The sequence below is a fragment of the Oncorhynchus mykiss genome, chromosome 7 (genome assembly GCF_057628025.1).
Source record: "Oncorhynchus mykiss isolate SJ-2025 chromosome 7, ASM5762802v1, whole genome shotgun sequence".
In the NCBI taxonomy this organism is placed as follows: domain Eukaryota; kingdom Metazoa; phylum Chordata; class Actinopteri; order Salmoniformes; family Salmonidae; genus Oncorhynchus; species Oncorhynchus mykiss.
The window spans coordinates 23,150,080-23,164,548 of record NC_143028.1 but is presented as its reverse complement, the minus strand read 5'-3'; the positions used below and the strand labels follow the sequence as shown (position 1 = coordinate 23,164,548).

General features: G+C 38.2%; 1 protein-coding gene across 1 annotated transcript in view; it reads right to left on the bottom strand.

Moving 5' to 3' along the window:
• LOC118965275 (protein phosphatase 1 regulatory subunit 1C) overlaps positions 1-14,242 on the bottom strand; it is a 46,289-nt gene extending 32,047 nt beyond the window's left edge. The window contains exons 1-2 of the mRNA XM_036983104.2: positions 13,954-14,242; positions 13,114-13,174 (exon numbers count right to left, since the gene is read on the bottom strand). Coding sequence (XP_036838999.1) covers positions 13,114-13,174; positions 13,954-14,034 — 142 coding nt within the window. The 5' untranslated portion in view covers positions 14,035-14,242. The remainder of the gene's footprint in view (positions 1-13,113; positions 13,175-13,953) is intronic.
• Positions 14,243-14,469: the final 227 nt, after the last annotated feature.

Genomic DNA, 14,469 nt, shown 5'->3' with positions numbered 1-14,469 from the left:
CGGAACAATGACAAATTGGTGATGGTCACAAATAGGCGTTTTTTTTTTTCAACGGTTACAGATCCAGTTGCAGGGTGTTCATACGAATCTTTTTAAAGTGTGCTGCGGAGCTCTGCGACATTTCTGTGATTTTCTATGATTTTCTGAAATAACACAATAACCGACCATTAGAATAGTAGGCCCAAAATGAAGCCTGCCCCACAATGTCATTTGCTTTTGAGTGACAGTGAGAGAACCGTTAGGGTGAGAAGAAAAATTCCACCACATGAATGTTCCTAAGGTCCTCCCGATCTCAACAAGCCTAACCTTGACCGTGTGGCATTAACCCTTCACAGTAAAACAGGGTTTTTTGATCTCACAGATTACAGTTTCATCTCTCCCCATAGGAATACATTGCCTGCACCCCTAATTTCAACCTGAGGCCTATGTGGGTTATGAATGCCGTATGAACCTGTCTTCGGTACCAGTCCATCGGGCCACTATGAGGTCTACCTGTGTCGATTCTAAGCTTCCTGGACCAACCGGAAGTGGTTCAAATGCCCCTAAAAGTGTTTACCCATACACTGCATGCAGTTTGATAGACATAGTGCATTCAACCCTGTGTAGATCAGTCAATTCTTAACGTAAGGACTTAAAACTCAGGATTCTGTAACAGCATACCCCAATGAGGATATGTGGTGACTTATAGCTTCCTGTGCCAACCGGAAGTGCCATAATTGGTGTCTCAGGGGCTGTTTCGAAGGGTTAAAAAAGTCAGATCTGTCCAAAACTTCATATATGTGATTAGGCAACCCCCATGAACTGTAAATCAGTCATTTTTCCCAAAAAAAATCAAAGGAAAAAAAAATTGCACTAAAACACAACTTGGATGGAGGGACGTATTGGGGTGCGGAGAGACAGACAGTGGCCGCAATAGTTAGCTTTGTTGGAGCTAAAAAAGAACGGTCGGACCTAGAGTTCCGAAACTTTAGAAACCTGTTCTAGACCTCCGGGCCATGGTGCGTGGCGAGTTACGTGGCTCTAGACGGTTCTCGGACCGAGAAACAGCCTCGTACATTCGCAATAACTTCAATTCATTTTTGCATCACGAAAATGACGACGTTTAGAAAAGTCTCAGAGACGCAAGGCTAGGTGCGTTGAAACCGGCTCGGCCCATAGAGACGGACCCCAAAGTTTCTGTCCGATAGCTCGTTCAAGGACCCCGTAGCAAGGCATGGAAATAAGTGGATTTTCAGCACCAATTAGGGTTTTTCTCGGACACCAAATGACCTATCGAGCCGAAACTCGGGATTCGGGGTCGCCTCACATAGGACTTCACATAATGTCCGAACTGGACCCGCAGCTAGAACGTAACAATGTGTTTTACCTTTTTATTATGTTTTCAACTAGAGGCGCTGTGAATTATGGGACTGCTCTGACATATATGATAGTTGGCATCTAAATGAGTAGGAAACAGTGGGTTTGGTGTCATAATGACATCTAATTGACTGATGGACACTGACTTGCTAGTTGACTTTTGTACATTTGCAATATGTTTAAACAGAGAGGGACCATCACCAAAATGGCATTCTGAAATCAACACAAAAAATGGCATCACCATAGTCTCCAGACTGTGCTGAGTTCAACGAGCTATCCCGCTTGACCGTAGCTCGCTCGGTCTAGGCGCAGCAACCATTAGAATATTAGGCCCAAAATGAAGCCTGCCCCACAATGTCATTTGCTTTTGAGTGACAGTGAGAGAACCGTTAGGGTGAGAAGAAAAATTCCACCATAGGAATGTTCCTAAGGTCCTCCCGATCTGAACAAGCCTAACCTTGACTGTGTGGCATTAACCCTTCACAGTAAAACAGTGTTTTTTGATCTCACAGATTACAGTGTCATCTCTCCCCATAGGAATACATTGCCTGCACCCCTAATTTCAACCTGAGGCCTATGTGGGTTATGAATGCCGTATGAACCTGTCTTCGGTACCAGTCCATCAGGCCACTATGAGGTCTACCTGTGTTGATTCTAAGCTTCCTGGACCAACCGGAAGTGGTTCAAATCACCCTAAAAGTGTTTACCCATACATTGCATGCAGTTTGATAGACATAGTGCATTCAACCCTGTGTAGATCAGTCAATTCTTAACGTAAAGACTTAAAACTCGGGATTCTGTAAGTGGCCATGTCAATCAAGACATGTGGTGATTTATAGCTTCCTGTGCCAACCGGAAGTGCCATAATTGGTGTCTCAGGGGCTGTTTCGAAGGGTTAAAAAAGTCAGATCTGTCCAAAACTTCATATATGTGATTAGGCAACCCCCATGAACTGTAAATCAGTCATTTTTCCCCAAAAAAATCAAAGGAAAAAAAAATTGCACTAAAACACAACTTGGATGGAGGGACGTATTGGGGTGCGTAGAGACAGACAGTGGCCGCAATAGTTAGCTTTGTTGGAGCTAAAAAAGAACGGTCGGACCTAGAGTTCCGAAACTTTAGAAACCTGTTCTAGACCTCCGGGCCATGGTGCGTGGCGAGTTACGTGGCTCTAGACGGTTCTCGGACCGAGAAACAGCCTCGTACATTTGAAATAACTTCAATTCATTTTTGCATCACGAAAATGACGACATTTAGAAATGTCCCAGAGTCGCAAGACTAGGTGCATTGCGAACGTCTCGGCCCATATAGACAGACCCCAACGTTTCTGTCCGATAGCTCATTCAAGGACCCCGTAGCAAGTCATGGAAAATAGTGGATTTTCAGCACCAATTAGGGTTTTTCTCGGACACCAAATGACCTATCGAGCCGAAACTCGGGATTCGGGGTCGCCTCACATAGGACTTCACATAATGTCCGAACTGGACCCACAGCTAGAACGTAACTATGTGTTTTACCTTTTTATTATGTTTTCAACTAGAGGCGCTGTGAATTATGGGCCTGCTCTGACATATGTGATAGTTGGCTACTAAATGAGTAGGAAAAAGTGGGTTTGGTGTCAATTGATATCCATTTGGTGTCATAATGACATCTAATTGACTGATGGACACTGACTTGCTAGTTGACTTTTGTACATTTGCAATATGTTTAAACGGAGAGGGACCATCACCAAAATGGCATTCTGAAATCAACACAAAAAATGGCATCACCATAGTCTCCAGACTGTTCTGAGTTCAACGAGCTATCCCGCTTGACCGTAGCTCGCTCGGTCTAGGCGCAGCAACCATTAGAATAGAAGGCCCAAAATGAAGCCTGCACCACAATGTCATTTGCTTTTGAGTGACAGTGAGAGAACCGTTAGGGTGAGAAGAAAAATTCCACCACTTGAATGTTCCTAAGGTCCTCCCGATCTCAACAAGCCTAACCTTGACCGTGTGGCATTAACCCTTCACAGTAAAACAGTGTTTTTTGATCTCACAGATTACAGTGTCATCTCTCCCCATAGGAATACATTGCCTGCACCCCTAATTTCAACCTGAGGCCTATGTGGGTTATGAATGCCGTATGAACCTGTCTTCGGTACCAGTCCATCAGGCCACTATGAGGTCTACCTGTGTCGATTCTAAGCTTCCTGGACCAACCGGAAGTGGTTAAAATGCCCCTAAAAGTGTTTACCCATACAATGCATGCAGTTTGATAGACATAGTGCATTCAACCCTGTGTAGATCAGTCAATTCTTAACGTAAGGACTTAAAACTCAGGATTCTGTAACAGCATACCCCAATGAGGATATGTGTTGATTTATAACTTCCTGTGCCAACCGGAAGTGCCATAATTGGTGTCTCAGGGGCTGTTTCGAAGGGTTAAAAAAGTCTGATCTGTCCAAAACTTCATATGTGTGATTAGGCAACCCCCATGAACTGTAAATCAGTCATTTTTCCCCAAAAAAATCAAAGGAAAAAAAATTGCACTAAAACACAACTTGGATGGAGGGACGTATTGGGGTGCGTAGAGACAGACAGTGGCTCCAATAGTTAGCTTTGTTGGAGCTAAAAAAGAACCGTCGGACCTAGAGTTCCGAAACTTTAGAAACCTGTTCTAGACCTCCCGTAGATGGTGCGTGGTGAGTTACGTGGCTCTAGAAGGTTCTCGGACCGAGAAACAGCCTCGTACATTTGAAATAACTTCAATTCATTTTTGCATCACGAAAATGACGACATTTAGAAATGTCCCAGAGTCGCAAGACTAGGTGCATTGCGAACGTCTCGGCCCATATAGACAGACCCCAACGTTTCTGTCCGATATCTCATTCAAGGACCCCGTAGCAAGTCATGGAAAATAGTGGATTTTCAGCACCAATTAGGGTTTTTCTCGGACACCAAATGACCTATCGAGCCGAAACTTGGGATTCGGGGTCGCCTCAGCTAGGCCAACACATAACATAAGAAATGGACCCGCAGCTAGAACGTAACTACGTGTTTTATGGTTTTTTTATGGTTTGTACCGAAGGCGTTGTGAATTTTGGGCCAGCTCTGAAGTATGTAATAGTTGGCTACTAAACGAGTTGGAAAAAGTGGGTTTGGTGTCAGTTTGTATCAGTTTGGTGGTCAGAATGATATCTAATTGACTGATGGACTCTTGTCCACTTGACTCTTGTACATTTGCAATATGATTCTATAGTGAAAAAACATCACCAAAAGCGACATTCTGAAATCAACCCAAACGAGCGATTGAGATGACCCAGAATCACTGCAAAGCCATCCCGAGTTCATCGGGCCAGTCAATTTCACATTCCTGCAGGATTTTTATAGCATGACAAATTCGTGATGGTACCTGCCCATTAAAACATATTGCAAATGCACAGTGACTTTGAAAAAGTAAGAAACAAAAAAAAATACATCTAAAATTTTTTGAGCATGACAAATTCGTGATGGTACCTGCCCATTGAAACATATTCCAAATGCACAGTGACTTTGAAAAAGTAAGGAAACAAAAAAAAATACATCTAAAAAATTTTGAGCATGACAAATTCGTGATGGTACCTGCCCATTGAAACATATTGCAAATGCACAGTGACTTTGAAAAAGTAAGGAAACATAAACAAATTCGATAAACAAATTCGTGATGGTACCTGCCCATTAAAACATATTCCAAATGCACAGTGACTTTGAAAAAGTAAGGAAACATAAACAAATTCGATAAACAAATTCGTGATGGTACCTGCCCATTAAAACATATTCCAAATGCACAGTGACTTTGAAAAAGTAAGAAACAAAAAAAAATACATCTAAAAAATTTTGAGCATGACAAATTCGTGATGGTACTTGCCCATTGAAACATATTGCAAATGCACAGTGACTTTGAAAAAGTAAGGAAACATAAACAAATTCGATAAACAAATTCGTGATGGTACCTGCCCATTAAAACATATTCCAAATGCACAGTGACTTTGAAAAAGTAAGAAACCAAAAAAAATACATCTAAAAAATTTTGAGCATGACAAATTCGTGATGGTACCTGCCCATTGAAACATATTGCAAATGCACAGTGACTTTGAAAAAGTAAGGAAACATAAACAAATTCGATAAACAAATTCGTGATGGTACCTGCCCATTAAAACATATTCCAAATGCACAGTGACTTTGAAAAAGTAAGAAACAAAAAAAAAAATCTAAAAAATTTTGAGCATGACAAATTCGTGATGGTACCTGCCCATTGAAACATATTGCAAATGCACAGTGACTTTGAAAAAGTAAGGAAACATAAACAAATTCGATAAACAAATTCGTGATGGTACCTGCCCATTAAAACATATTCCAAATGCACAGTGACTTTGAAAAAGTAAGAAACAAAAAAAAATACATCTAAAAAATTTTGAGCATGACAAATTCATGATGGTACCTGCCCATTGAAACATATTGCAAATGCACAGTGACTTTGAAAAAGTAAGGAAACATAAACAAATTCGATAAACAAATTCGTGATGGTACCTGCCCATTAAAACATATTCCAAATGCACAGTGACTTTGAAAAAGTAAGGAAACAAAAAAAAATACATCTAAAAAATTTTGAGCATGACAAATTCGTGATGGTACCTGCCCATTGAAACATATTGCAAATGCACAGTGACTTTGAAAAAGTAAGGAAACATAAACAAATTCGATAAACAAATTCGTGATGGTACCTGCCCATTAAAACATATTCCAAATGCACAGTGACTTTGAAAAAGTAAGAAACAAAAAAAAATACATCTAAAAAATTTTGAGCATGACAAATTCGTGATGGTACCTGCCCATTGAAACATATTGCAAATGCACAGTGACTTTGAAAAAGTAAGGAAACATAAACAAATTCGATAAACAAATTCGTGATGGTACCTGCCCATTAAAACATATTCCAAATGCACAGTGACTTTGAAAAAGTAAGAAACAAAAAAAAATACATCTAAAAAATTTTGAGCATGACAAATTCGTGATGGTACCTGCCCATTGAAACATATTGCAAATGCACAGTGACTTTGAAAAAGTAAGGAAACATAAACAAATTCGATAAACAAATTCGTGATGGTACCTGCCCATTAAAACATATTCCAAATGCACAGTGACTTTGAAAAAGTAAGGAAACAAAAAAAAATACATCTAAAAAATTTTGAGCATGACAAATTCGTGATGGTACCTGCCCATTGAAACATATTGCAAATGCACAGTGACTTTGAAAAAGTAAGGAAACATAAACAAATTCGATAAACAAATTCGTGATGGTACCTGCCCATTAAAACATATTCCAAATGCACAGTGATTTTGAAAAAGTAAGAAACAAAAAAAAATACATCTAAAAAATTTTGAGCATGACAAATTCGTGATGGTACCTGCCCATTGAAACATATTGCAAATGCACAGTGACTTTGAAAAAGTAAGGAAACATAAACAAATTCGATAAACAAATTCGTGATGGTACCTGCCCATTAAAACATATTCCAAATGCACAGTGACTTTGAAAAAGTAAGAAACAAAAAAAAATACATCTAAAAAATTTTGAGCATGACAAATTCGTGATGGTACCTGCCCATTGAAACATATTGCAAATGCACAGTGACTTTGAAAAAGTAAGGAAACATAAACAAATTCGATAAACAAATTCGTGATGGTACCTGCCCATTAAAACATATTCCAAATGCACAGTGACTTTGAAAAAGTAAGGAAACATAAACAAATTCGATAAACAAATTCGTGATGGTACCTGCCCATTAAAACATATTCCAAATGCACAGTGACTTTGAAAAAGTAAGGAAACAAAAAAAAATACATCTAAAAAATTTTGAGCATGACAAATTCGTGATGGTACCTGCCCATTGAAACATATTGCAAATGCACAGTGACTTTGAAAAAGTAAGGAAACATAAACAAATTCGATAAACAAATTCGTGATGGTACCTGCCCATTAAAACATATTCCAAATGCACAGTGACTTTGAAAAAGTAAGGAAACAAAAAAAAATACATCTAAAAAATTTTGAGCATGACAAATTCGTGATGGTACCTGGCCATTGAAACATATTGCAAATGCACAGTGACTTTGAAAAAGTAAGGAAACATAAACAAATTCGATAAACAAATTCGTGATGGTACCTGCCCATTAAAACATATTCCAAATGCACAGTGACTTTGAAAAAGTAAGAAACAAAAAAAAAAACATCTAAAAAATTTTGAGCATGACAAATTCGTGATGGTACCTGCCCATTGAAACATATTGCAAATGCACAGTGACTTTGAAAAAGTAAGGAAACATAAACAAATTCGATAAACAAATTCGTGATGGTACCTGCCCATTAAAACATATTCCAAATGCACAGTGACTTTGAAAAAGTAAGAAACAAAAAAAAATACATCTAAAAAATTTTGAGCATGACAAATTCGTGATGGTACCTGCCCATTGAAACATATTGCAAATGCACAGTGACTTTGAAAAAGTAAGGAAACATAAACAAATTCGATAAACAAATTCGTGATGGTACCTGCCCATTAAAACATATTCCAAATGCACAGTGACTTTGAAAAAGTAAGAAACAAAAAAAAATACATCTAAAAAATTTTGAGCATGACAAATTCGTGATGGTACCTGCCCATTGAAACATATTGCAAATGCACAGTGACTTTGAAAAAGTAAGGAAACATAAACAAATTCGATAAACAAATTCGTGATGGTACCTGCCCATTAAAACATATTCCAAATGCACAGTGACTTTGAAAAAGTAAGGAAACATAAACAAATTCGATAAACAAATTCGTGATGGTACCTGCCCATTAAAACATATTCCAAATGCACAGTGACTTTGAAAAAGTAAGGAAACAAAAAAAAATACATCTAAAAAATTTTGAGCATGACAAATTCGTGATGGTACCTGCCCATTGAAACATATTGCAAATGCACAGTGACTTTGAAAAAGTAAGGAAACATAAACAAATTCGATAAACAAATTTGTGATGGTACCTGCCCATTAAAACATATTCCAAATGCACAGTGACTTTGAAAAAGTAAGGAAACAAAAAAAAATACATCTAAAAAATTTTGAGCATGACAAATTCGTGATGGTACCTGCCCATTGAAACATATTGCAAATGCACAGTGACTTTGAAAAAGTAAGGAAACATAAACAAATTCGATAAACAAATTCGTGATGGTACCTGCCCATTAAAACATATTCCAAATGCACAGTGACTTTGAAAAAGTAAGAAACAAAAAAAAATACATCTAAAAAATTTTGAGCATGACAAATTCGTGATGGTACCTGCCCATTGAAACATATTGCAAATGCACAGTGACTTTGAAAAAGTAAGGAAACATAAACAAATTCGATAAACAAATTCGTGATGGTACCTGCCCATTAAAACATATTCCAAATGCACAGTGACTTTGAAAAAGTAAGAAACAAAAAAAAATACATCTAAAAAATTTTGAGCATGACAAATTCGTGATGGTACCTGCCCATTGAAACATATTGCAAATGCACAGTGACTTTGAAAAAGTAAGGAAACATAAACAAATTCGATAAACAAATTCGTGATGGTACCTGCCCATTAAAACATATTCCAAATGCACAGTGACTTTGAAAAAGTAAGAAACAAAAAAAAAAACATCTAAAAAATTTTGAGCATGACAAATTCGTGATGGTACCTGCCCATTGAAACATATTGCAAATGCACAGTGACTTTGAAAAAGTAAGGAAACATAAACAAATTCGATAAACAAATTCGTGATGGTACCTGCCCATTAAAACATATTCCAAATGCACAGTGACTTTGAAAAAGTAAGAAACAAAAAAAAATACATCTAAAAAATTTTGAGCATGACAAATTCGTGATGGTACCTGCCCATTGAAACATATTGCAAATGCACAGTGACTTTGAAAAAGTAAGGAAACATAAACAAATTCGATAAACAAATTCGTGATGGTACCTGCCCATTAAAACATATTCCAAATGCACAGTGACTTTGAAAAAGTAAGGAAACATAAACAAAAAAACATCCCAAAAAATGTTGGGTAACCAGCTGCATATTTTAGATCACAAGCTTGAATTTTGAGCATGACAAATTCGTGATGGTACCTGCCCATTAAAACATATTGCAAATGCACAGTGACTGAAAAAGTAAGGAAACATAAACAAAAAAACATCCCAAAATTTTTTTTTTGGGTTACCAGTTGCATATTTTAGATCACCAGGTGCACATTTCAGGTCACCAGGTGCACATTTCAGATCACCAGGTGCACGGAGGAAAATATTTACTTTTGACTTTGACTTTTGACTTCCTATGACATCATATTGCAAATGGAGAAAACATATGCCTTATGCACAAGTAAAACAAAAATAAATATGTAATACAAGTTGACCAAGGTATAGTTTGAGCAAAGTAAAGTTTGAATTTTGAGCATGACAAATTCGTGATGGTACCTGCCCATTAAAACATATTGCAAATGCACAGTGACTTTGAAAAAGTAAGGAAACATAAACAAAAAAACATCCCAAAAATTTTTTTTTGGGTTACCAGTTGCATATTTTAGATCACCAGGTGCACATTTCAGGTCACCAGGTGCACATTTCAGATCACCAGGTGCACGGAGGAAAATATTTACTTTTGACTTTGACTTTTGACTTCCTATGACATCATATTGCAAATGGAGAAAACATATGCCTTATGCACAAGTAAAACAAAAAGAAATATGTAATACAAGTTGACCAAGGTATAGTTTGAGCAAAGTAAAGTTTGAATTTTGAGCATGACAAATTCGTGATGGTATCTGCCCATTAAAACATATTGCAAATGCACAGTGACTTTGAAAAAGTAAGGAAACATAAACAAAAAAAATCAAAAACATTTTGTTGCACATTTTAGATCATCAGTTGCACGGAGGAAAATCATTACTTTTGACTTTGACTTTTGACTTCCTATGACATCATATTGCAAATGGAGAAAACATATGCCTTATGCACAAGTAAAAAAAATATGATAATAAAGCATGACTAAAGTATGTTGATAAAGTTCTTATACATGTGTAATTGACACAAAAATCGAAAGAATTTTGAAAAAAGGTCCAGAAAGCACTTTTTTAAGGATGTGTGAAGTTTTTTACCAAATTTTGACATTTTTGACTTTTGACTTTTGACTTCCTATGAAATCATATTGCAAATGGACAAAACATATGCCTTATGCGCATGTACTTAAAAAAAATATATATATGATGACAAAAGTATACTCATACAGTACTTACCCATGTGTAATTGACAAAAAACTCGAAAGAATTTCGAAAAAAGGTCCAGAAAGCACTTTTTTAAGGGTTTTTAAGTTTTTTTTTAAAAATGTCATTTTTCAAAATTTGGCTTTTGGATGTTGACTTGGGTGCCATTTGCAATATGAAATGCCCCGGTGGAACGCACACGCCCCCTATTGGAATTTTGAAGTGTTACAATTGGCAATTGCCATATGGCATTTGCAATATACTTTGCATGAATCAACGCCAAATTGGGTGGTATTGACCATCGTGTATATGGTTTGTCCAATGCCAATATACCGCCATTTGTTTTTGTCCAAATCAGGGGGGTATTCCCTTACACTGTATTACCGACCTCTGCCTGACCTGACCCTGAGCCTGTCTGCCGTCCTGTACCTCTCCCCCACTTCTCTGGACTATTGACCCCTGCCTGCCTTGACCTGTCTATTTGCCTGTCCCTTTGGGATTATTAACTTATTCAGGCTAGGGTCTATTTTTCTCCATTTCCGCCTGACTGAGGTTCCCAAAGCAAACTGCCTGTTGCTCAGGCCCTGAAGCCAGGATATGAATATATGTGATACCATTGGAAAGAAAACACTCTGAAGTTTGTAGAAATGTTAAAATAATGTAGGAGACTATAACACAATAGACATGGTAGGATAAAATCCAAAGAAATCAATATTTTTTTTGAGAGCCCATAATCTTCCAATGATACATATGGGGATTTTTTTTTATCTAGCTCCCAGGATGCAATTCCTATGGCTTCCACTGGGTGTCAGTAGTCTTTGTTCAATGTTTCAGGCTCGTTTCTTCCAAAATGAAGAATAATGAGTTTTGATACAGGGACACAGACTTGGACATTTGTGTATGCGCAACGAGGAAAACACGCACCTGCTGATGTTGTTTTTCTATTGAACATACTTCTTTCCGTATTAAATATTATAGTTTAATTACATTTTAGGGTATCTGAGGATTATATAGAACCGTATTTTGACTTGTTTTAACAAAGTCTAGCGGTACCTTCTTGGATTCCTTTCTCTGCAAGTTGAACAAGGGGATTACTCAAATTGATGGCTCCAACTAAACTGACTTTTTGGGATATAAAGAAGGATTTTATCTAACAAAATGACACTACACATTTAGGCTGGGACCCTTTGGATGTCAAATCAAAGGAAGATTTTCAAAAAGTATGTGAATATTTAATCGCTATTTGTTAATATATGACACCTGTGCCAGTGGAAAAATAGTTTGATGTGGGGCGCCGTCCTCAAACAATTGTATGGCATGCTTTCGCTGTAAAGCCTATTGTACATCGGACAATGCAGTTAGATTAACAAGAATTTAAGCATTGAACTTGTATATACCTAAATGTTTAATATCCATTATTTGTATGATTATTTATTTGAATTGTGTGCACTCCAGTTTCACCGGAAGTTGTCCCTCTAAGAAGTGTACAACCACATGATATCCAGCACAACATAGTCCAATGTCAAAATAGAGAAATTTTACTTGGCTCCTGCTTCTTGCCTCTTTTTAGTGGCCTTTAAAGGGATAGTTTACTTTTTGGAGATACATTTTTTTACTATCCCTGTTAAAACACTACTTAAGATGTTAATTTTATATAATATCTTTTCATGAGATAAATCCCACTAGGCACAGACAACAATCAAAGTCTATTCAACATTGGTTCAATGACATGGAAACGACATTGATTCAACTAGTGTATGCCCAGTGGGATGTTTGTCGTTTTACTGGATGACACAGTATGCTTGACAATGTATGTTTCTGCAGATGTGGCCCTTCCAGTAGGAGTCAACCCAATCAATGCCTAAACAATCTTATTGTTATACTGTATAATATGTATAGTATGTATACGCACACTGTATATGTACAGTATATGTAAACTGTGTACTGCTCTGTGCTACGCTATATACAGACGCCTTTGTATTTGGGCCAGTGCTGAAAGGTTCTTACATTATTATGACTAACATTCAGCTGGAATTCCTGTACAAACTATCAGCTGACTCCTTTTATTTGACGTTTATTTATCCATCTTGTCCCATTAAGATAAAAATTAATTTTTCAAGAGAGTCCTGATCAAGATAGCAGAAGAGTTAATTGGCTCTAAATAGTATATGAGCGAGCATAAGTGAATGTCCTGACTTCTATAAAGTCACAGTAAATGTTATGCTGATAAAGTATATAGTCTCTAGTGTGAGAGTGTATGTATAACCTTATTTAACTAGGCAATTAAGAACAAGATGTGTGGTGTGCCACTCCATTGTAACCTTAGTTGCAGTACACACAAGGAGAGATGCGCGCGCGCGCGCACACACACACACACACACACACACACACACACACACACACACACACACACACACACACACACACACACACACTGATGGGATAGAGTTTCCCCTGTCTTACCTGCCCCAGATGGCTCTTGGTAGATGACCAGCGTCGCAGGGGTGGGTCTTCTCCTACGAATCTGTGATGGGGGAGGAAGGGGTGAGGGATAGCCTATGATACAGCTCTGGGGTGAAGTTTGCTCTAGGTAAAGATTTACGATCAGCTTCCCCTTTCCCAATCCCAACCATAACCATTAGTGGGGAAAATCAAAACTGACCCATGATCATAGTCTAGGGGTAATCACCCTACAGTATACTGCACAGAAACATCTAATCCTCAACTGCATCTAATCCTCTAATTCTGTGTGTTCCAGCCATTACTAGCCAAAACAGTTGCATCAGGCTGATATTGGTTGTAGTAATGGATTTAGGGGCATGAAGAAGGTTTTGCTTCAACCATTAAAGTAACATGATATTGTTCATCCAATGCTGACTGTGTAAATGCAATCAACTTCAAGCATGGTGTTTGTGTATCATCTTTAGAATAATTGTTAGATAGTTTAACGCACAAATATTGAAATCAGCTATAAAGATGACCATGAATAAAACCAAAAGCTATTTCATAAAGACCAGGGCAATTATGTATCAAGTGTTTCAGAGCAGGAGTGCTGATCTAGGATCAGCTCCCCCTGTCCATGTAATGTTATTTTTTGTGATGTAAATGGTTAAACTGATCCTAAATCAGCACTGTTGCGCTGAGACACTTGATACGTCCCCAGCTTGTCAATTAGCAACAAACCCAACTAGCCATCTACTCTCTAGTGAAGTCCAAATTATCAAATATCCCTGTCACCCATGTACATTACCCGCCACACACCCACCCCCCCCACAAGCCAATGGTGCAGTGGGATGAACTCACATGTTCAGCTGCCTGAGGGTCCAACTGGCTCTGAAAGGGAGGCACAGCAAACTGGATCTTCTTAGGACTGTTGGGCTCCATACTGCTAACACACCAGACAGACAGAGAGAGCGCAAGGGAGATGGAGAGGGAGAAAGAGAGGAGGGGATTGCTGACAGAGTGAGAGAGGGAGGGGGGCTGTGTAGACAGGCACACAGCAGCAGTCACTCTCCTCCTCCTCCCAATCCCTCCAACTACCCCGGAGTGAATAGCCCTCCCTCCTCTTCTCCAGTCAAATAGTTAAGGTTGCATCACACGGGAGAAGGGGAGAGATTGAAAGGGAACCTCTGTGCTGTGATCAGTATTTTATATCTGTGGGTAATGTAGCTGTCTAATGTAGCTGAGCTCCTTTGTACATGTGCGTCCTATGTACATGATGCAGTATGCCACTGCTTATAAGCCATGGTAGTGGTTAGTAACACCCCCGGCTTTACACACATGTACAATTCCCCGCATGAGACTGGGATTCAATACCTG